The 23,812-nt window shown below is 37.9% G+C and overlaps 1 protein-coding gene across 18 annotated transcripts in view; it reads right to left on the reverse strand.

Annotated features, from left to right (window-relative positions):
* Positions 1-23,812, reverse strand: part of LTBP1 (latent transforming growth factor beta binding protein 1) — a gene marked incomplete at its 5' end in the record, with an annotated part of 351,236 nt that overhangs the window by 103,219 nt on the left and 224,205 nt on the right. For 4 of the 18 annotated variants that reach the window (XM_081068146.1, XM_081068148.1, XM_081068159.1 and 1 more), the window contains 8 exons: positions 1,007-1,129; positions 1,550-1,675; positions 3,030-3,155; positions 10,328-10,426; positions 10,910-11,009; positions 14,035-14,057; positions 16,678-16,905; positions 19,624-19,791. In XM_081068146.1, the coding sequence (XP_080924272.1) occupies positions 1,007-1,129; positions 1,550-1,675; positions 3,030-3,155; positions 10,328-10,426; positions 10,910-11,009; positions 14,035-14,057; positions 16,678-16,905; positions 19,624-19,791 (993 nt within the window). The remainder of the gene's footprint in view (positions 1-1,006; positions 1,130-1,549; positions 1,676-3,029; positions 3,156-10,327; positions 10,427-10,909; positions 11,010-14,034; positions 14,058-16,677; positions 16,906-19,623; positions 19,792-23,812) is intronic. The other 14 variants (XM_081068160.1, XM_081068152.1, XM_081068147.1 and 11 more) reach the window with 5 other exon arrangements.

Raw genomic sequence — 23,812 nt, forward strand, 5'->3', positions numbered from 1 at the left:
GGTACAGGCTGCCAAAAAACGTCAAATTAGCTCTCCCTCCAGGCCTGGGTCATTAGAACTGTGAAGAAAACCAACATGCAAAAGCCAACGGACAGCTGAGAGCAGCCTGACCCAACTAGTGTATCCCTCCTTCACTCTCAAAGCCCAGCCATGTTAGAAAAGAGGCTGATCCTTAGACAGCCAGGCAGGGAACCCCATAGAACCAGTACGAGCCCCATATCCAGGCTCCTCAAAAACGTACTCAGAGACCCCTGCTCTTTTCCTTCACATTTCCATGGCAGGATTTAAGCAGAAGTTTAATCCTGAAAATAATTATTAAAAAAGTACCATGGTGGTTTCCAAAAGAACCTGTGTGTAACTTGGACACAAACATTGAGCAGAAATATTAAATGGTTAATCATTTGAGCCATGCTACAAAAACTCTACAAAACATTTTTATAATGAGGGAGAACTCATTGCTGGGGTCAAAATAAAGAAATTTTATCTAGCACCGTTGGAATTTGGCCTGGAGTTGGTCAGACACCGTTTCTGTCAAGAGTCAGCAAGCAAGTTCCAGAACATACATAAAAGAAAGAAGTTGAGACAAAGGAACGTAACAAGGCAAAAAGGTCAAAAAGTGAAAATCAGCAGTGGTTCCATCTGCACCATGTCCCCAGATGAATACCCCGATGCTATAATTAAGTTTGGGTTTGTACTAACTCTGCAATTAGTTGCTCTAAAATTATTTCACTTGAAATACCAGGGAAGGAAGATACTGAAGTGGGTAAGAAAGAGCATGAAGATGGAAAATAAGAGCCATGCAAGTGAGACCAAGAGGCTGTGAATCCAGAAGGCAGGAAGAGCTTGGATGAGCAAGTGCCATCACAGACTAAGTAAAGGAGAGTAAGGACCAGACTAGGGGCTGGCCAGACTCAGCACCCCCCCCCCTCAGGCCCTGCATTTCATAGTCTTGTTTACTCAGCACTCAGAAAGGGGTCCAGTCTCCCTGTTCTCTCAGCAGACTCACCCTCACAGTGTCCTCGTGGAGTCATGCGGTACCCGCTGTCACAGTATTTGCACCGGAAGGCCCCCACAGTGTTGATGCAATGCCCTTCCCCACACACATCTGGCCTCAAGCACTCGTCAACATCTACAGAAAGCAGAAAACATTGCCGAGTTTTATTCCCCAAAATATAATTCCAAACCTCTAGCATCTCCCAGGTGAGTCAGAATTTAAGAATGAAGTAACTGATTCCTACTACTATCTATAGTCTCTTTGGTTTGTTTGACATGCTTCAAAATTGCGAGGTTTTGTATATTGTGGGATCCAAAAGACACATTTACCGCCTCTGGTCTCTGAACACACTCGGACACTCTTCATTCCAAAGTGTTGGAGAAAAAAATTATATTTTTATATCTTTCAGTATCTTGCAGGTTACTATGTCATAGCAGGTGTTTGTAAAAAAAAAAAAATCTGAGTTGTCCGAATAAGCATGGAACTGATGGGATCTTAGGGGGTGTAAAAACCTGGACCTGGGAATTTATACATCAGGAAGAACACTGCCATTACCTATGCAGTTAGTACCCTCCTCACTGGCCATAAATCCTGCTGGGCAAATACACAAGAAACTTCCCTCAGTGTTTTCACAGCGTCCCTGGGAGCAGAGGTGTTGGACCTGAGTGCATTCGTCAATATCTGTTAACAAAATTATGGATGAAAGGATTAGTGTCCTGTAGCATGAAATTCTCAGTCTTCCTGTTCATGAAATACCAGCATACTATTTCGTGTCCCACACACCTTTATGGATGAGGAAAACAGTCAAAGGAGACATGACTGTTTTCCTCAAATACTTGAAAAGCTATTACTGGGAAGAGGGAATACGTATTGTGCAGTGTTTCAAAAGCTGAAACTACAACCATGATATTGGTGTTTCAAAGAGACAGATTTCAGGTCCACACAGAAGGACCTGCCTGATAACTGGAGTTACCTAAGTGCTGCAGTTTGCTGTGCAACTGTCCCGGCAGAGCAGGGACAGTCAGAGGTGCCATGAAAGGGACGCTTCCACGGTATACACAGGTGGCGCTAACTAGATTGTTATGATTGCCCTAGTTTTCTCTTTACTTTAGGGTTCGAATAGTGTATACAGTATGAACAAATGAAAGAGAAATAGCCATATTATGAACAGGTGGACCACCCCTTATGCCCCACATATATACACAAAACCAAACAGCGAAAGTCACACACGTTGTTTAATGGCATTTAGCATATTAAAGTCCTAGTAAGTAGCTACATGCCTTTGTTGCTTTATATCGTGTTTCCCTGAAAATAAGACCTACCTGGATAATCAGCTCTAATGCGTCTTTTGGAGCAAAGATTATTCTTATTCTATTATAAGACCGGGTCTTATATAAGGTAAGAACAGGTCTTATATTATTTTTTGCTCCAAAAGACGCATTAGTCTAATTGTCCAGCTAGGTCTTATTTTCGGGGAAACACGGTATTCACCTTACAACCCCTAGTTTCTAAAAAGTAAATTTAGTGTTAACACAATAAAATGATTTACCTAACACCGTTACACCTCTTCCTGAGATTTTCCAAAGAAGCACAGATTAGGTTCCTTGTTTGTAAATTCATTAATAGATTTGTGTCAGCATATATTGATTTTCAATTTAGAAATCCCTATTAGAAATTGGATTTTATCCATGTGGATGAATGTAATTCTTTATTGCAGTATATATTAATTTGGTTTTGCTAAACACGTTTATAGGTACCTATTTCTAGAGCTATTTTATATATGTTACCTGAAAAACTTTTGGAAATTATTTCACCTTTATGTAACGGTATTATACTTGGCAAGGTAGCAGGCAGTACTGAACCAAGAGGTGAGAGCATCCCAGGAGTTTAGTAAACAACTTTTTGAGCACCCTTAGCTCAGGAATAAAATTTTTAAAATATTAAACACAACATTTCCCCACAATTATAGAAAAAAAGTTCTTAATATGCAAATGTTTGATATTTAATAATTTCATCTGTCAAAAGTGTCTCTTACCAACACACTTCCTGTGTTGCTCGCTGAACTTGTAGCCCTCATAGCATATACAGGTATACCTCACCGGCAAGTTAATGCAGTGTCCTGCTCCACAGATGTCAGGGTTCACAGTACATTCATTGATTTCTTTAAAATAAATAAATGTGGGGGAGACAACAGGTATAAACATAAAGATTTCACTGCTATTTGTAAACCATTTGTGTTTCCTGATTAGTTTATTGCCAGCTATGCAATTAGAAAACAAAAGTTGACCTCTAAAATCAAGTATAAATTCATTTGATTATAATTGTTTTGGTAGGCCCACCCAAGGTCATCAATAATTCCAATGAAACAACTTCTACGATGAACTAGAGTGGGTGGAAACACAGAACGAGGCAATGTTGGAAGTTGTACGATGATCAATTCTTCCTAACTTCCAAGATGGTCTATCAATCAGTTTCTATCCACCCCAGTTCATCTTAGGTGATGGACTTTGAGTCTTCATATGATTTGTCCTGATAAGAAACATGCAGTAACTTTCTATTCATTAGCAGGCCAAATTCAACTTCCAACAACGAGGTCCAACCTCCTCCAAAATTTCTCAGTAATTCTTAAAAAAGATCTACCACTTCTAATCAATGTAAAACTTCTGAGTGTAACTTACTCTTAATCTGCCAATTCCAACATGAGCATATATTATTTATACTGGTAAAGTAGAATCTTCTTTCAAATCTTATCTGCTAAATTCCTCCCTTACTCTTCTACCGATTCCTGGTTGAGACTTGCCTCTTCTCTAAAGCCCGAGCACATTAAGCCAGAGTCTTCACTTCACTCAGACAGACTCTGTCATAGAAGCAGGATCGTAGGAGTCTGGTGGGTTACACACATAGTAAACAATGCTTAAAACACATGCTGTCATGGGTCGTGGAAGAGCCCAAGTGGCCCAGCTAGCAAAAGGAGTTTAATCACCGAAAAGACCCGAGGACCCAAAAGTGGCTTTCTGAGATGAATTACTCCCCTAAAATAGTCTGTTTTCAATGACCTTTATAAGGAGGTACCGTGGTATAGCAGTGGTCAGGAGTCTGTCAGGAGTCTTGGAGACAAGTACAGGTACAAATCTTGCTATCCTTTCTTAGGCAAGTTCCTCAAACATCCTATGCCTCACTTTTCTGCATGTGTAAAATGGGAATAATCAAAGCACCAACTTCAGACTGTCAGCTTCAAAGGAGGAAACTTAAAGAATGCATGTGGACCAATGCCGGGCACATTATATATGCTCCATAAAAGTTAGCCATTATCATCATCATTACTACTGTTCCTGTTGAAGTCATTTAAGAATATACAACAAAGAAACAGCACATTTACAACAATAGCTATTATCTCATTGTCATCACATAGTAAACAATGCTTAAAACACGTGCTGTCATGGAAGAGACCAAGTGGCCCAGTATAAGAAGATAGGGGCCTTGAGCATGACAAGCTAAAGCAGAGCTTTGTTAGAGAGTTCTGTTATTTGAATGAGAAGAAAAACAGGTGTGCCACTGTCACCAATCACCTACTATGCATTCTGCAGAGCAAGGATGTGAAAAACGGTGCCTTAGCAAAGATTCACTATGGAAATGCTCTACATTGGGGTTGAAGTTTCTCTCCCAAACCCAAACCACATTCTTCATTTCTCATCAAGTGTTACTCACTGTGCTGTGACTTTAAGACAATGATGCAAGTCATTTGAAAAGTTGCTAAACTTTATAAGAAAGCATATAAATACCCAGCTACAGTAGTCTACACAAAATCCCTTGGATCTATGAGAAAACGACACATTTACAAATTACTGATATCTTTAGTGAACCTATTTATGCTATTTCACTTTCAGAACAATGGATTTGTTTATGCTCAGTATAATATAAAGTTGTATAGAAATCAAATAATTCAAAAGGCTAAAACACTGGATGGTTCACATGACCGCTATAAAAATCTGAGGTTTTCATAAAATGCTTGATCAGTACTCACTACGCCATCCCCCACATATATGAAATTGTTGGTTCCCAAATATTTGTCACTTTTCAAACATATTAAGGATGGAATTTTTACGTGTGTAAACAAAAATCTTCAAAAATATGTGATGCTTAATTCAAATAAGGCACATTCCTCTGCCATAGTTTGCCAACATATTTAAATAGTTTCTTAAGTCAGCTCTACGATAGAAGAAATTCTTAAGAATTAGTTTTAGGAAATGACATGAATAATAATGCCCTTTTCTTCCAATCCAGTATCTTACATAGAACCTGTGAGGTTGAAATTATTTTTATGAGGCATGTTTGAGGATCTTTGGCAGATTACCTCCTATATTAATAAGTATATGAAGATGCAGCTTTTAAATGTTGATCCCAGTTGGAGAAGTACTAACATATATGAGAAAATGTTACTCTGACAACCACTAGAGGGTACTAAGAGACACATCAAAGGAGTGAAGGGACATTAACTAAAATATACTTGATTTCTACAGTTTGTCCCATGTTTTTTACCCAAGTGATTAATTAATGTAACTTTCATTGGTTTGTCCTCAGAGATCCCCTATTCATACATATGCTAGGCAGAACTCCACCCTTCTAGGTAGAAAGAAGAGTCATTACACCTTCAAAATACCTCTGCCTGCTTTCTCTTCATTAAGACATCAAAAAACTAACACTATTTTATAAGTAAAAATAAATTACTGGTCTCATACCTTAAAACTTTTAAAGCATGTCTCCCACTGCCTCCTCCCATACTTTCCCTACTTTTCTATTAGACTTTCATTCTGCAGCACATATTATTATACAGAAGGTGAACATTGGGGGTATTGTCTTGAAGAATATGAAAAGCTTTCGGCTTTTTCCACTTTTTTTTAGGGGAAACACATCATGCCTTTTATTTTTCAAAAAGGTCACTAACACATAGGTACCGTGTTTCCCCGAAAATGAGACCTAGCCGGACCATCAGCTCTAATGCGTCTTTTGGAGCAAAAATTAATATAAGACTCGGTCTTATTTTACTAAGGTGAACCTGTTCCCAGAGAATGGATCAGTTTATGTCAAAACATACATGTCTTCGAGCAGACTGTGTCGACATAAGCCCTAGAAGTATCGCAAAGGCTCACACAAGAAGCACTGGTCTCTGGGGTACTAGATAACGGTAGTGTCTTGTCTCCTCTTTAGCATGCTTGGTTTCCTAGAGAAAGCTCCCACTGGACTCTTCCATGTGTCTTTCATAACACCTATCACATGCTCTGGGGTTCTCAGGACCACGCTACCCTTTCCTACCGTATGCGCCCCCTGAAACAACTTCACCTTCACTGACTGAGTCAAGGACCTTATTCTAGTTCTTTCGCTAGAGTCCATTTGGAATTTGGAAAAACAGCCATGACCAAAACACCAATGGAAAACCAAACACTATCCCAATAACAAGGCCATGGGTGGATTTAAGAGTTTGGTATCTCTGTTACATTTTCTAGAATTAAATGAAAAAGAAAGCTTTTGACCAAATATGAAAATGAGTATGCTGACCTTCAGATATTTTTCTTCATCATATAACTATTAAAAATAAATGAACAGATAGAGCCTAGAAACATTAAAGTATGATGATTTTACATGAAAAAGAGAGTTCATTTTCCATCAACACACACAGTTTCTTGAGGCTGTAATGACACTGCTAATAGGCGTCAGGGACAAATGTTTCTTTAACAAAGGGGTCAATCCTGAGTTCTGGAGAAGATCTGATGAGCAAATAGCTTTTATAATGTTTTACAACGATAATTACAAAGGTTTCTGTAGGCAGTCACGGAAGTCAAAGAATAATTTCTGGTTGGTCTGCAAGGGCCATGGAGAAAGTTTGGGAAGAGCAGGGGGCAGCGTGAAACGTTAACTCATGGAAAGCTTTACAAAATGCCCTGGCTTCCTGACTGCCCCACAATGAGCGTAAATTGTCCCACAACAATTGAAACAGATGTTTCCACTTTGCAAATATTTGCCAGAGAAATAAAGGTTTCACTTTCCAACCTATTCTTGAGCTGTTAAGACACTATGATAAATCAAGAATTTATATGCTGAAATGTATAATTTATTTGGAAGCACTGTGCCAATTATGTTGCAAGCCACCAACTCAGCTGTTCAGAGTGGAAAATATCACACTTATTTCCTGTAAATATGTGGCTCACTTTATAATTATTACATGTCAAAGGGTGTCTGACAAAATCTGAAAAAGCTACTTCCAATCTCATTATCATAAAGATATCATCACTAGGCAACATGGAGCTGATTTTATTTATTTTAGACTCCTAATTATTCTATCCCTTTCTTCAACTTATGGGAGAAACTAATAGTGACAAATACTAACCTCCTCTGTGTTTTAGGGGGAAAATCGCTGAATAACGTTCCTAAGAGAAATGAGCACATTGCTTCCTCAATCTGTATGTTTGGCTCTTATACCAAACCAATGGGGAACATCCATATTTTGATTAAATTAAATTTGATACAAAATAGTCTTCTTGTTGTAGTGTAGATTGCTGACCATAGTGTAGCTCCAAAGTTGCAAACCGTTTTAATTCAATGGCTATTTATAATGTTCTCCCCATGGATTGTTTCAGAAAGATTCTTTTACTATTGGAAGGGGGAGCACCTACAAATGCTGCGTGAAAATGAAATTTTGATGTTAACTTGTTTCCTGTAAGGAAATATTTGGGCTTCAAACATGTGATAGCAGATGTTAGTCCTGTCTTTCTGCCAAACTCAAATTAAGCTCTTTTAACAACTTCATATAGCACAAGCTACTTTCATTCTTTTTTCCAATCAGCTCTGCAGTTCAGTCGAATCTAAGTAACTTCAGTTTGCTATTCCTCATGCAGCTGCATTTAAATGACGAAACTGCATTTATCTAGCCAAACTTAACCTCTACAAAGCTAGTTTGGAAGAGGTTTGTCCATTGAAGGCAGCCATTATTAAAAAGGCACAAAACTGTTAAAAAGTACATTGTTAAAAAGTACACTTTCATATTGGAAAATTAAAAAAATAAAAATACATTATGTAGGGGGAAAAAGCAACTAGTAAATTACATTGTCACACTGCAATTTTTGTTTTTAACACTAAGGTTAACAATGAAAAGATCCCTGCTGACCAAGATAGTGTGTTACACGTTTGTATGCCTTGCAGGGCATAGCAGAGTATCTTATAGATGTATAAAAAAGTTGGTAGACTCATATATGACTTCTGAGTGAAGGGTATGTTAGTCATTATCATTTTTTAAAAATCCCTATCATTTCACTGTATCACTCTAGAAATACTCAAAAAAGCTAACATTTTCTATCACTTTGCTCCACGTTGAGTAAAACCAAAGAACAGTTGCCCTGCAATACCGTGTTTCCCCGAAAATAAGACCGGGTCTTACATTAATTTTTGCTCCAAAAGACATTAGGGCTTATGTTCAGGGGCCATTACCCTAAAAAATCATGCTAGGGCTTACTTTCCGGTTAGGTCTTATTTTCGAGGCAACACGGTACCTGTGCAGGCCATAGCTCTGGCAGGTGCACTTTAAGGGTAACCCTACACAAGGTCAGAGAGCACAGCGGAGTCCAAACTGTGACATGCACTCCTCAGGCAAGCACGTTTCACCCTGGCAGATAGGTGCTTTGTAAAAATACTTTGCAGTCTGCTCTCTGTCAATTCAAATACTATCTAAGAGAACTCACATCCATATTTTTGAGAAAACAGCTTAAAGTTTTGGGGTTTTTTAACATGTAAATATTGTATATATTTGATATAACTGTATAAACATACCATTATATACAGTTGCATATATATATACAACTGTACATTTCTTTCTTAACACATAAAAATTACTTATTTAAGGTGTACAACTTCATGTTTTGATATGTGTATACATTGTGAAATAGGTATTAAGCACATTTCTATTTGAAAAATAATGCATATGATGTTTCTGAGAAAGGAATATTTTAAGGGAGGCTGAAACTATTAGCTTCTCCTGTGATACACTGCCAACTTCATCCTATTTTTAAGTTGCTATGATACATTTGAGTGATTCTTTTTCTGACTATAAAAATATTTGCCCACTGTAGAGTATGTAGAAAATAGAAAAAATTCTACAACATCCCCAAACCTCTTGGATCCTACTACAAAAAAATATAGTAATAATCACTGCTAATATCTGGCGTATTTTTTCCAGCATTTCCTCAATGTGTATGTCTTTTTTATATAACTAGTATAATACTTTATAGCCTGCAATTTTTATATACTTCATCTTGTATCTAACAATATTTTGTGACCATTTTCTGACAGATTTTAATAAAATTCTTCAAACATATTAAATTTTATGGCAGTATAATGTCCCAATGTAGAGATGCAACATAATTAGCTATTTCCCTACTGTTAAATGTTTAGGTTATTTCTATTTTTTCTCTACTATACATGGTGCTATTGATAAGTATCCACTTACATAAACCATTATCAGTGTCTCGGAACATTATTTCCTTACATTTGATATCACGTTTTTAAAGTTCTTGATATATATTGCCAGTTTGCGCCTTTCAGAATAGTCGAACCAGTTGCTGAACATTATTGTCAGCAATGTATAAGAGACTCAAATTTTACTTTATAAAAATTAAATACGAATTTTATAAGAATAAAGATTTAATTTGCATTTCTTTTATTACTTGTACAGTTGAATTTTCCTATTATATGTTTCTTGGTATTTTCTCTATGAATTATCTGATTATATCATTTCCCCATTTTTCTGTTGGTATTTTTATTGCTGATTTATAAGACCTCACTATACATTAAGGATATTCACTTTCAGGCTGCTGATTTGTTTCAACGTACGGTACATTTTTATAATTTGTCACTAATGATTAAAACAGTATCTGTTATAAAGAATTTCAAAAATATACTGAAGGACCTCACGATTATCCATGGTTCTATTAACTAGAGAAGGCTGAACACTTTGAGGTCTCTTCCTGTATTTGTGAACATTTAAAAAATAAAACTGGAATCATTATATTGTGTTCTGTATTTCTTAATCTTGTGACATAAGTTCTCCTCATGACATTAAACATCTTTTAAATCACTACTTTCATAGCTATGAGATATTCCACTGCATAGGTACCATAATTTACTTAAACAATTTCCTCCTTTTTAACATTATTTAGATTACCAAATATGTGCTAGTATGACTAACCCTGCCACGAGCAATTTTATATACTTGATACAATTGTGACGACGACCATACGCATGTCTCCTGTGCAGGCTGTCTAACAGAACAAACACCCCACCTACCTGTTACTTGAGTAGGTGCAATCACTTGGCTGGCACTTGATGTAGAAGCTTCAGGAGCTACTTCCACAGGCACAGGAGGTGATGTTTTTTCAATCACTACTATATGAGGAAGGAGGGGATAAAGAGGAAATTAAAGCCTATTACGTACATTGAGATCCGATTTCAAAACGCAAGTCTAATTCAGTCTAGTAACATACCACAGTAGTTGCTGGATATTAAGAACTGTTATAGGTTCCTAAAGCTCAGAGTATCACGCTATAGCCCCAGTTTCAACATTTAGCAAGAATCTCTAAGAGTAATTCAGAAGCCAAAAAAATGACCCCTCATCAAACGATGACCCTCAATAACGTTCTAATAATATACTACTATTCCTGACCACAAAAAGTAGTGAAAAACTTTCTTTTACTATTATAATACTTATAATGCTATAGTTATACTAACATTATATGAAATATTCATATACTTAAGTGTATAATTCCAGTGACTTATTAAACTTTAAAATCAAAGATTTAAAAAAAAAATTCTGATCGTACTCTTTAACTGAGAATACACTTACAAACAGCACAGACCAACAAAGGCTACCTGGAAACTGCGGACGCAAATGAATAGTTGAAATGCCTGGAGAAAGCTGGGGCTGGCCAGGCTCAAGTTTGGTTTTCTCTTGATCCAATGAAGGTATTTCCTGAATGGTTGTATTAAACAGACAAAAAAGAGAACTGAAAGTAGGAATTATTTTTAGTTTCCACATATTACTATTTTCATTTAATTAATTCTGCTCTTAGACAGGCCAGTGAATGTCACAGACATTAGACAAAAGCCTGTGCAATTGTGTGATTTTGAAGCAAATATGAACTATTCCTGTGTCATTCCTATGGCAAGTCCTTGAGTTTTTCCTGCGGTGCTGATCCATACCTGCAGTACATCTTCACCCATTTCCCAAGGGCCCAGAACAAAAGGTCCCTTGAAAGGTTTTAAACAAATGTCTTGGCTCAGGAGCCCACACTTGGTCTGGAACAAAACTAATCCCACAGGAGAACCCAGTGGCCACCTCATTCACATGCGCTCTGCCCCAGGAAGACGACCAGCCACACTTTGCAGGATTAATGAACACAGCAGATGTGCCATAACAAAAGACACAATGCATTAAAATGTTAAGCCAGTTAGTCATTATGGTTTTCCTTAACCTCACATCTAATAAGTTCACACCTCCAGCTATGGGAATAGAATAACAGAAAAGAAATGGGGCCTTAATGAAAGGAGCCCCCAGACTTCCTCTCGTGTCCTGTTGCCCACTCCTGTCCCCTGGGCCACAAGCAAAGAGACAGACTGGCACCCATGACTCAGCTTCCAGTTACAGCCCCTTAGGGTTCACGCACACTGCTGAGGCCAGTTAAGGCACTGTTGCCTCACCCACACCAGTGTGGGGCCAGAACGCTCATACCAACATTGCATTAAAAGTATTTATCAAGTTACTTGGTCACTGTTCCCCTTTTTGCTCTCTCTCGCTTTACTTACTGCCATCTTTCAGAAAGCTTACTCCCCTGGCCTCCACTTCCCTTTTACTCTGTTTCATAGTTTGAATTATCACCTTTTCTGCTTTTCATAAAATACATATCCTGCCTGAGTATCTCATGAAAGATCCAATTGGGTCAGCATGAGTACTTACAGGATAACTCCATTTAGATATTCCACAAACGCCTTAAATTCACCCCTTCCCACACCATCCAGGCTCTCGTTTCAACTTCATTTGTCAGTGTGCCCATCATTAATCCATCCAGGTTTAAAGTCACTTTTTAGTCTTCCCTTTCATTCCTCACTTCGAGCCCTGCCCATGTGCACTATTCCTTATATTTGTTCATCCTTTTCCATATCCACAGCTCTCTCTACCCCAGTCTGGACTCCGTCTCAAATGCTCTGTGTATTCTAGTACTCCAAATGGCCTCTTCAGCTTCCTCTATCTCCCTGTTAATCCTGCTGTGACTTATCTTCTAAAAGTGCTGAGCCCTTATACTTTTCCCCACCTTTCCTCTGCTTCTTAAGAATATACACTAACTTTCTATTAGCTAGTTAAAATGATTTCAGCCTCAAATATACCCCACTCCCTGCAGCCCACAATCAGTGCCAACAAGGAGCAGACAGACATCACGATCAGATGTGAACCCACTCCTGCAGCTTACGGACAGAATTTCCCCATCTGCCTGAGGCAGCAGACTTCCTGATCAACGCCACTTCTTGACAGGTAGGGTCCCATTGAGGAGTACAATCCTTCCCCACAGATTACAACTGCAATTTGGTATTCCAAGCCTCTCAGAGTTTCTCTTTCTAACTACGTCTCTCATGCTCCCCTCCCTGACCTCTCGCTGTCCTCTCCCCTCCACACATTCACACATATGATCTCCCACCCCTGGACCACCCTGCTTTCTCTCCATTAATCTTTAATATCATGAAGCCTCTGCAAGGAGTCAAGATCACAAAGACTATGGTAGCATTTTTCCCACTGCCTCCTCTCCCAACAAATTGCGGTAAAAGTATACAAGAACATTTTCAGGCCTCCTTTCAGATTCTTAATGAGAGTTACCATAAACTCAATCACAAACAGAGAAGAACAAAACTGAGATAAGATGAGCTTGTCAGGGAGCTGGCCGGCCCACTCACACGCTAAATGATTCCTCCCACATATCAACTAGAACTAAATTCAAAATCAACGAAATTGCAAACTACTGGACGTCACTGAACTTCAGAGAGGCTACGAGCTGCAATTGTTCATGTAAAAGAGGTGCATCTGTTGTACTCCTTTTGGGGTTAACGTAACATTCTTCCCTGTTGGATGCTATCACTCTAAAATCATACTTTTTTGCTGGATTCTTTCAGTACAGATAACACGTTATTCTATCTCAAATTCATAAAATAAAGATTTTTAAAACTATTTATAATAATTTACATAAGTATATGCCCCATCTAAATGCAAATACTTACTGTATTCTTGTCAACCGAATGAATGAATGACACATAAATGTATACATGTTTAATAATTAGCTAATTTTCAAGTTATTAAAGAATCAAACCAAGATTCAGACAAGGAGCAATATTACATAAACAGGACTTAGATCCAAAAGATTTCTATATTTCCTACAAATAAATCTCACAATTCATAGTCCCATTTTATACCCCAAACCAATAGATTGATAAAAATGTCTCCAAAACATCTAAGAAGCAATATTCTACTATTGATTGTAACTTTCAAGGGTAAGCTCTGTTCTTAGTTTAATTCAAACATGCATGTTAAATTTTAGTTGAATTAAGAAGTACATCGCTAGTATATATGTACTCTAAGAATACACCATACATAAACACATCAGAATCTTTCTTTCCATAGATGGTCCAGGCCATAAGTTGACATTTTGAATTGTTTACGCCTGATTCCTATTAGTCCTATCATTTTATTCTCCTTGGAATTTAAGTTTCATGAGAACAAAACTTTCGTCTCATTTGTTCTCTGTTGTTTTCCTAGCATTCAGAATACTACCAGTCATATAGTAGGTGCTCACTAAATATTTCTTAAATGAATAAATGCTATGTTTTCTTAAACCAAATGACGTATAATAAACATATTACAATATTTAAGTCTTAAAAACTCACACATATTCTAAAAGAAAATCATTGTGAAGATTAAAAAAAAAAAGACTTGCAAACAATAAATAAATTACCTTCTCAGGGGGGGCAGTTGCCACTAAAACCAAAAAAGAAAGGAGGACATTAGTACAATTTAAAACAATCTGGTATACAATATTTCAATTTTTAAAATGCAATAAAGTCCAGGGTCTTTCCAAAAGGATTAAGAATCATACTAAGTCAAATGTAGAATTATGGTCATCTACTATTTGGGAGAATTTATACTTGACTGATGGGGGAAAATTATCCATACTGTGTCATTCCACATTCTAGGAGATCAAGTAGCAGATAAGAAGTTTTTTCCATGTCTCTCATTAACTAAAAAAGTTATAGGAGGCAACATTTTCTGGCACATTATTTTATACCTAGCCTCAATTTTGTGGAACTTCCCATATCTTAGAAAACATTTTCTTTAATTGGTCACATACGTATCCCAACATAATACATAATGGTTGAAATGCTTTCTGATGTCAGTGTTAAAAAAAAAATACCACTATTTCAATACGAGCCATAAGAATGGTACTACATTCTTGGTGCATACTAATTTTTAATGAAACACTGCGAGCATTTTCAGGAAGATATACTAATGAAATTACAAAAAATAAAATCACAAGCCAATAAGATCCAATGAGAGATTAGCATCAATATGGTGAACAAATTAGATATGACACAATCGTAAACATTACTGTGGGCTGGTAATGGTGGTGGTTATGGCTTTCTATTTTGAAAGATGTGCTTTTCATTCATCAGTCCTTAGTATTAGTTCATCTCAAGCCTTAGGTGAACATTCACTAATTTTTCCTCCTGAGTCAATGTCTCCACAAACATTAGTATACAGGTTTGGTAGATGTATTAACTCCTACCATGTTTCCCCGAAAATAAGACCAGGTCTTATATTAAGGTTTGCTCCAAAAGACTCATTAGGGCATATGTTCAGGGGATGTCATCCTGAAAAATCATACTAGGGCTTATTTTCAGGCTAGGTCTTATTTTCAGGGAAACATGGTAAAAGCAATCAGGTACCAGTTTGCTACCACTGCTGCAATATTCTTGTGATTGGGAAAAGTAAACTAACCTTCTATGTTTCCTAACCCACCACCATGAAAGTTCGGAGGCAGAATCTGGACCAGAGCCCACTTCCTCCTGCTTAAGCAGAGCATGACTAGCTGCAAACAGCTGGCTATGACACCCCCCAAGTGTATAGCAGCAAGCTGGTCAACGCTGTCAATTCCCGGTGAGGTCCTGCTCTCACCTGCTCTGCCTAACCAAGGAAGAAGCACAAGTGACAGAGTGGAATAAAATAGAATAGAACACAGAAAGGTTCAAAGCCCTGAAAAAAAGACACCTCTACCAGGAAGGAGACTTCACCAAGCTCCCAACTCTTCAGTAACCTGGGAACCTTCTCTCCTTACAAAATCCATAAACAGACACCCTGAGTTCTGACCTAAAAATTAAGTGTGAAAAGCCAACAGGAGCTTTATTAGAGCCATACACACCTAAGATTTTTGTTCCCTCTACCCGGGGTGAAAATTTGTGTGGTAACAAAGATATTTAAAGTATTAGATATGCTGATTTATCTAAAGAGACAGAGATGAAGATAATCCCTGTTTCTGAATGCCAGAGGGATAGAGTTCATTGTTTCTAGACTCACTTTGGTGCTTAAGGCCTAAGCCACCTTCTTGGAAAAATGTGGTCTTCGTTCCCATCACCTACTCTTTGTATGACATCTGGCAAGTCAGGTCTCCTCTCTAGGTCTCGGGTATCTCAAATGTAAATCAAACGACTGTACTAAGTGACCTCTAAGATCCCTTCAATGGATCCTATTTTCCTCCATTTTGCCTCCCATTATCCCTGACTTCCTATTGGACTCCATTGCATAGAAGCCCAGTTGATGCTTTCACTTTAAGTGTGTGGATCCTACTTTTAAAGTAAATAAATACTTTTTAAATGGCCCTCTAGACACAGAAGTGAATTTGGGCTATTCCTTGAAGGATTTACTGTTTCCCCGAAAATAAGACCTAGTCGGACCATCAGCTCTAATGCGTATTTTGGAGCAAAAATTAATATAAGACCCGGTCTTATAAAAGGCCCAGTATTATATTATATTATTTATATTATTTATATTAATTATATTGTATCATATCATATCATAGCTTATTATACCTGGTATTATAATAAAATAATACCAGGTCTTATTTTAATTTTTGCTCCAAAAGACGCATTAGAGCTGATGGTCCGGCTAGGTCTTATTTTCTGGGAAACACAGTAAATCACTCTCTAGGAATAGACACCAAGAAAAAGAAGCCCCAAACAGCAAGACTAGGTCCTGAGATCACCACAGAATATTGTTACCTGTTAGGTACATATTGCTCTAAAGCAGTAGTTCTCTACTGGGGTAATCTGTCCCCCCACCCAGGGAACATGTGGCAATGTTTAAACACCTTTTCATTGCAACAACTGGAAGGGGAAGGTGCTATGAACATCTAGAAATTAGAGGCCAGGGGTGTTGCTAAACATCCTATATGCAGAGCGGCCCCCTACATCAAAGAATTATCTACCCCAAAAATGTCAATCGTGCCAAGGCGGAAAATCCCTGTTCTAGAAGGGTATAAACAGGGAAACCAAGGCAAAGACACACAAGACAGAAGGCTAGGTCCGGGATCCATTTCCACGCTCACCTTCTGGCTCCACCACGCCTGGCCCGTGTTCCCGGGAGAAGGTCAAGGCCTCCACTGGCTCTTCCTTGGCTGGGAGAGGTGGAGGATGAGTACTTTTAGCAACAGGTTGAGTGTTCTTTGGCTTGACAAATACAGGTCCTTTACCTACATGGTGATGGATTGGCCTGCGTCTATGAACGCCAGAAACCGTATAACCCATTCCACCAGGACAGATTTCCTTAAAAGCAGCTAGATTTGGGATGGGAAAATATTCCTTTTAAAAATCTAACAGTGCAAACTTATACAGAGGAAAACAGCATGATGAGTATCTCTTAATAAATCATCACTAACATAGTTACATTCAAAATCTTCAAAAACAGATGCAAAACGCTTGAATTTCTGTTAAACGTTCACATTTACAGAAAAAAATCCCAACCCTCTCTTTTACTAAACATTTTTCTACCTGTTAATTCCTTATCCTATACAATCAGAATTATATATATAGCATATATAAGATCATATATTGCATATATTATATGTATCAGCAAAGAATTAGGAGATATTATATATTTTATATTTAATATTATATATTGCATTACATATTACATATATGAAATATGTAATTTTTTATTTTTGTGTACAGAAGATTATATATATATATATACATATATATATATGTATATATATATATAGAGAGAGAGAGAGAAAGAGAGAGAGAGAGAGAGAGAGAGAGAATATGTGTAAATCAAAAATCAGGCTTTTCCCTCCTGCCTTGGCATACCATTAGTTATTAACAAGAAACTCAGTAACATCTAAGTTGGAGGACTAGCAAGAAGGTTAAAAAAATATCAAGAAATCACTATTGAGGGAAATGAGGTACTGAAATCTCCATAATTTGTTTCCAGTTGAAGAACCCACAGGACTCAGCCAGAATGGAGTGTATCAGCTGATAAGGAGAGATTGGTTAAGAAGGACTGAAAAGGGAGGCGTTTTTGAAGAGAGAGTCTCAGGATAGTGAGAAGGGATCCAGCAAATGAAGACATGTTAAAGAAAATGATGGATAGAAATCAAAATACAAAAGGACATACCATATTACAATGTACTTATTTTCAAGGGGGGTGGGGGATGACAAGTAGGCAAAAGACTGAGCATGACCAGCTGGTTTAATTATCCAAAGGACAGGAGATATTCTGTGCCCTGCTATCCTCGCCAGGCAAGTGGTTTTGTACAGTGAAAAAAAATGTAGACTTGGGAACATGGGATTTGCTAACCTCCATTGCATAATCCCCAGAAATAAGGGAAAAGACAAGGGTGGCAAGGCAGTGTGTGGCCCAAGGAGGAAAAATCCACCTCATCCCTTTGGTGTTGGTGTTGGAGGCAAGTTAACAAATGCAGACACCAAGGAGCTTATGTCTCCTTTTTTATTTCTACTTTTAAAATTGAAAGTAAAATAAGCCATTTCTTACTTCCACTGAACAAGAGGTCTCCTATTGAATGTTCTAGACCTAAAATTAGTTCTCAATAAAAAGGAAACTCTAAAATATCCTCCAAGCATGCTGAAACATTGTTTTTCTAAGGATCACACATTAAATGGTGGAACCTCATTCTTATGTTTATGAAACAGAATTCTTATTTGAAAGAATAGATGTTTCCTGAAAGAAACATGGTTTTCTATCAAATCAAAGTATTAATGAACAAAATACTAGTTTTATGAACATCACATATAACCAAAAATTGGTTAAGTGTAAAAATTTTATCTTTCATATTATTTTCAAATTTAGCTATTGTATTTAATGGAGGAGTCTCCCTGTATTACACTCACCATCCTGATTTACGTTTCATGTAAGAGTTACGAAGCCATCAAAATTGAACTGAAATGTGTCTATGAATTATAAAGATCATTTATTTTTTATTATTACTTTTTAATAAGGAGTGGATCAGATTCTACAGGAGGAAACTAGGGCCTTTTGGAGATGTCCAAAATTATCCAGTTTACCAAAATACTATCAACATTATACTATCCTCTGCCTTACCAGTTCTTTCTAATCCTAACCACCACCGCAGAAGGATCATTATATTTATATGTAAACCGTGTCTGCAGTGTTAAGTTACAGCTTTAAGTTCTTAATGGACCTGTAATAGTTTATGCACTTCCCTAGATGGGAAGCATCTTATCAAATAAGCAACTGAGTAGACTTTTTTATGCCCACCCCACATCAGTGAAATTGAGGACACTCCTTTGATAACATCACGGTGCCCAGCATTTAGAAGGTATGTTTCTTTCTCTTCCATTTAACTCTACTTGACTCTGCTTAAGAAGTCAGTGACTCCTTGGTAAAAGTAAGGCACTCAGATAAACTGAATCTTTCAGGGCATTAGGCAGTTATGTACCAAATCGAAAGATAAAGAATAATCAACTTCTTAATCCTCAGATCCCATGTGGAAGTTTATAGGTACTTTGGCAGGATCTACCCTTGAGTCATTAAAATTCAGTTCATTTCCAATTGGAGAAATTAAACACAATGTTCACAACACAACCTGACAAGCACATATTCAATAAATGAGTCAATGAGTCTACCTGCCCAAGGTCTAGTTACTGTGTGAGTGGTGAGTGGCCAATCATTAGGAAAGTGCATGGCCCAGCAGGGGCTTCTGGGCAATGGACACTTTTAAAAAGTAGACTTAGAGTCCTAGAAGTGAGGATAAAACGTGATGGCTTTTCTTAACATTCAAAAGGAAGTCTACTGTTACACAGAAATGGGAAAAATCTCTTTGCGTCTCATTTTTTCCACTGATTCAACCTTCTATATTCATGGTTTCTACAGAAGTCACAAAAAAACACAACAACATTGTATTATTAAAAACAGTTTAACATCAGAAACAAAAAACTAACTGTCGCTGCTCAAGTTGTCCTGTGTACTTCTGTGGCTGGGGATGAACGTGAGCGTGCAGTTGGGCATGTCTTACCTGTGCCTGGAAGGGGACATTTCTCACAGCGTGGGCCCCAGGCCTTGCCCACACTACAACAGCAGAGCTGCTTGGTGAGGTGAACAGACAGAGGGTGCATACACTGCCTTCCGGAACTGACAAGTCGGTAACAGGGCCCTTTCTCTTCAGAGATCACAGGGGTATCCGCTGAAGCAGAGACACAAGGCCTGACGTCACCCAAGAAACAACAAAAACCAGATCGACTTTTCATATAATAGTAAAACGAACCTTAAAGTCTAGATTAGAAACCATACCTTGGAATAAATCTATCTAGATTTAGGATGAAACCTTTTTTGATTGAGGAGTCAGTTTAACAAATGAGTTTTAGAGTCAGGGCACCAAATGTCCTATCCAGTCCATTCTTCCATTTTAGCAAGCATTAAATCAGATATATGGGCATAAATGGAGGAGGGGAGGAAGCTTTCAACCAAAATCTACCTGCCCAAATAAACCTAGTCGCCGATTATCAAAATTACAACCTCGTTTCTTTTCTTGTATTTAGCCATAATAATGGTAGCTCTAGAGTAGAATCTGGTGAACAACCAGGTACTGTGGAAAAATCACAAACTGAACACCGTGATGCTGTAAGCCAGCTACTGCTTTTCTCACTTTGAGAAAAGTGAGAGCTTGCAGGGCCCCATGAGGTCTCACCCTAGATTGGTGAACAACAACGCATGTCAGGCAGGGAGTAGCCACACTCCCAATGCCACACAAGGTCCTCTATCCAGCCAGACAGCACTCCAGAGAGGGAACAGATGAACTATCAACCCCTCAGAAAGCATTGCAAAGGCACACCAGCCTGTATTTATCCAATACCAAAATCCTAATTCTGATTATTCTATGCTCAAGTTTTGTAGATAAGACTTCATGAATCTAACAGCTAGAATGTCTACTGGGTAGAAAGAAAATATGAAGATAAGTAAGACACATCCCTGCCTTCCAGTTCACTTTCTAACATAAATGTGGATACAGCATGTTCTGCAGAGGCAGCTCTAGGCCAAGTCAAAACTGCTGAGTAGACCAAGTTTGGTGGTCCCTTCTCTGTACCCTCCCTTATCATAGCCAAAGCTCTTCTCTATATACTGTCCAAATGAGGTTTTCCCAATTTTCCATTCTCTTACCTAATTCCTCTAGTACCCGATGCTTCCAAACTTCCTTTCCTTCCTACTCAGACCTAAATTTTCTTTCTTCCTAAAGGGCTAACATCTCAGTTAAATGCTGTTAAGAAACAACCTGATTAAATTGAAGGGCTACAGCACAGTGAAAAGATCAAGGGTTTTTAGAGCCGGACAGACCTGGGTTCACATGATAGGTCTACCATTTGTAAATAATATGGATTAAGGGAAAACACTCTGACAGGCTGTGATGGTTAATATTATGTATCAACTTGGCTAGGCCATGGTACCCAAATATTTGGTCAAAGACAGGTCTTGATGCTGCTATAGAGATATTTTTTACATGAGATTAACATTTAAATCAGTAGACTTTGAGAAAAGCAGATTACTCTCCAGAACATGTGTGGATCACATCCAGTTGAAGGCCTTAAAAAAAAGACAACAATCGACCTCCCCCGAGAACAGAGAATTTTGCCAGCAGCTGGCCTTCAGATTCAAGGTGCAACATTAACTCTTCCCTTGGTCTACAATGTGCCATCCTACTCTGCAGATACTGGGCTTGACAGCTTCCATACTCATGTGTACTAATTCTTTAAATCTCTACACACACACACACACACACACACACACACACCCTATGGGTTCTGTTTCTCTGGAGAAAACCCTGGCTAAACCTCATTTATAAATTATAGGTTCAATGTACAGATTAGAAAGATGATGTTAAACCTTTGGCACAAAATAGACACAAAATACATGTCAGGCACTAATTTTGATAACAAAAGTAGACACTTCCATCCTCCTAAAGGTATTTGTACCGTTACTGCTTAACAGAATTTCAACAAAGTGAAGACAGTCAAAAATAGCTATTTTTGGTGAATTGGAGAATGGGGGGTTGAGGGGAATCGAGGAGACTTTCCTAAGGCTTTAAAACTTGCAAAGTCTAATAAGGCCAGCTTTGCCTAATAATAAAGTGGTAGGAGGGAGAAGTCTGAGTCTTTTCCTCTCCCATCTCCTACTCACTTTCTGGAGTCTATGCAAGTAAGATATGAAGGCTCAAAGATCACAGAGCAAAAGTGACCAAAAAAAAGAATTAAGAGCACTGCTATGACCCCCAAAAGGGTAAGTCCCTGGAAAGAACGGCCACACTCACATAGCGTGTGTATTTGTATGAATGTGTACCTATAGGTTGTATCCGTATCATCTTAAGAACATATTTTCCATAGTTTTAGTATAATCAGTTTACAAATGATTTTGCTCCAAAATTTCCTCTCCAAAGTGTTTGGAACTCACAACTCATACTTCCATAGAAACATTGTCAGGTCAACTCACAAGAGCTTATTTTGCATTTAGCAGGGCTTAATTATAATACTGATTACATTCATATTAGTCCTAGATCCCAGGAACGAGGGCCATTCAGAGCAGAGTGTCCTTAAATCCTTGAAGCTGGCAAACAGTGACATCGGACCCCTCCCACGTCCTTCTCCACAATCACTTCCTTGCATGCACGTCACCCACCCATCCGGGTAGTGACACATCTTAGGCACCATCCCGTGATACCTAACCCTGCTCGCGCCCCTATCCATGTCCTCTACTTTGAAGTAACCTACGATGCCTGTCCCCCAAACTAAACCAACACTCCAAATCAGCAGTTGAGTGTTTTAAGGGATTAATATGTGTGTGTATTATAAGAAATTAGCTGTTAATTAAAGTGAATCTTTGGTTGTTGTCTCATGCATTGTGCATTGTACATTTTGCACACATACACACAAAGTAAAATTTTAGGCATTTTATCATCTGGAGAACAAAGGTAGAAGTCTAGCAAACTAATTATTCCAAAACATCTTATCCTAAAAGATCTGTTTTATAGACCTTTGTCTTCCCTTCCTTTCCTAACCCAAATATTCTTGGGTTAGGGGTACCCAAGGGGTAAGTGCTGGGGTACCTGGAGTACTGGGGCTTTTTTTCCATAACAGCTTTCCACAGCCCTTCAAGTGGGGGCCTTTCGGGGAGTAAGAGACTCATCAGTTTATAGAGTCATCAAAAAGTTAATTGGGGAGTCTGGGAGCTTCAGACCATGTTCTAACTAAATATTTTGCCTCACCCCAACTGCACATGACAATAAGTAATAAAAAATCTAGTCCTTCAAAAATGGAAGAAAACCAAGGAAACCATTGCAAAAGTTCTACCTTATGGACCTAAATTTCATTAATGCTCCTATTATTCAAGTTTTCTTTGATCTACAACCACGTGGACAAACAAGTCTTGATTTATGTATGCCTCAGATTTCCAACAAGGTATGCCCTTTAAAACTGACCCTATTTTAATATCTAAATTACCTGTTATTCTTTTATCATTTTAAATGACTCTCATAGGAATTCCATTTATTTCAGTAAAAATCTCTAGTATTTTCACATTCTAGACATCACAACACATAAACCCAGGAACAATATACTACCTAGAATTATACAAGATTGGTGTTTCTGTTGTCTGAGTATCTTTAACCACAGATGGAAGACTAGATGTAAAGGGTAAATCATTAGTATACTAAATTTATTATTTAAAATATGGCACACAATTATCCATTCTATTGAGTCATAAAATTTTATGCTACATTTAATAAAAATCAGTAGTACAAAAGATTTCTAAAGAATAGGAGGAAATGAGTATGAGACAGAATACTGAGGAGCGATAACAAAAGGTGCTGTTGAGTCCATGTAAGTGGGTACACTGAAACAGTGGTTTTGCAGATTGTTGTTGATGGTGCTTTTTTGTTTTTTGGGGGCGGTTTAGGGGGCAGGATGTATTTTTAAGATTAGGGAAAAAAGGATTAGATACTCTATACAGAAGGAACAACACTTCAGAGACATAATAAAACCTATTGGAAATGCCACACCAGTCAGTAAGGAAAACAAATCTTTTGCTCTTGGCTAGAGACATGAGAATAATCTTCCAGAGAAATAAACTGATAGCTCCGTACCCAAGTATAGTCTTCAATCACTATATATCAAATGCTGATGGGAATTCAATTACAAAACACAGTAAGAAGGTAAGAT

Source organism: Rhinolophus hipposideros, assembly GCF_964194185.1.
Source record: "Rhinolophus hipposideros genome assembly, chromosome: 12".
NCBI lineage: Eukaryota > Metazoa > Chordata > Mammalia > Chiroptera > Rhinolophidae > Rhinolophus > Rhinolophus hipposideros.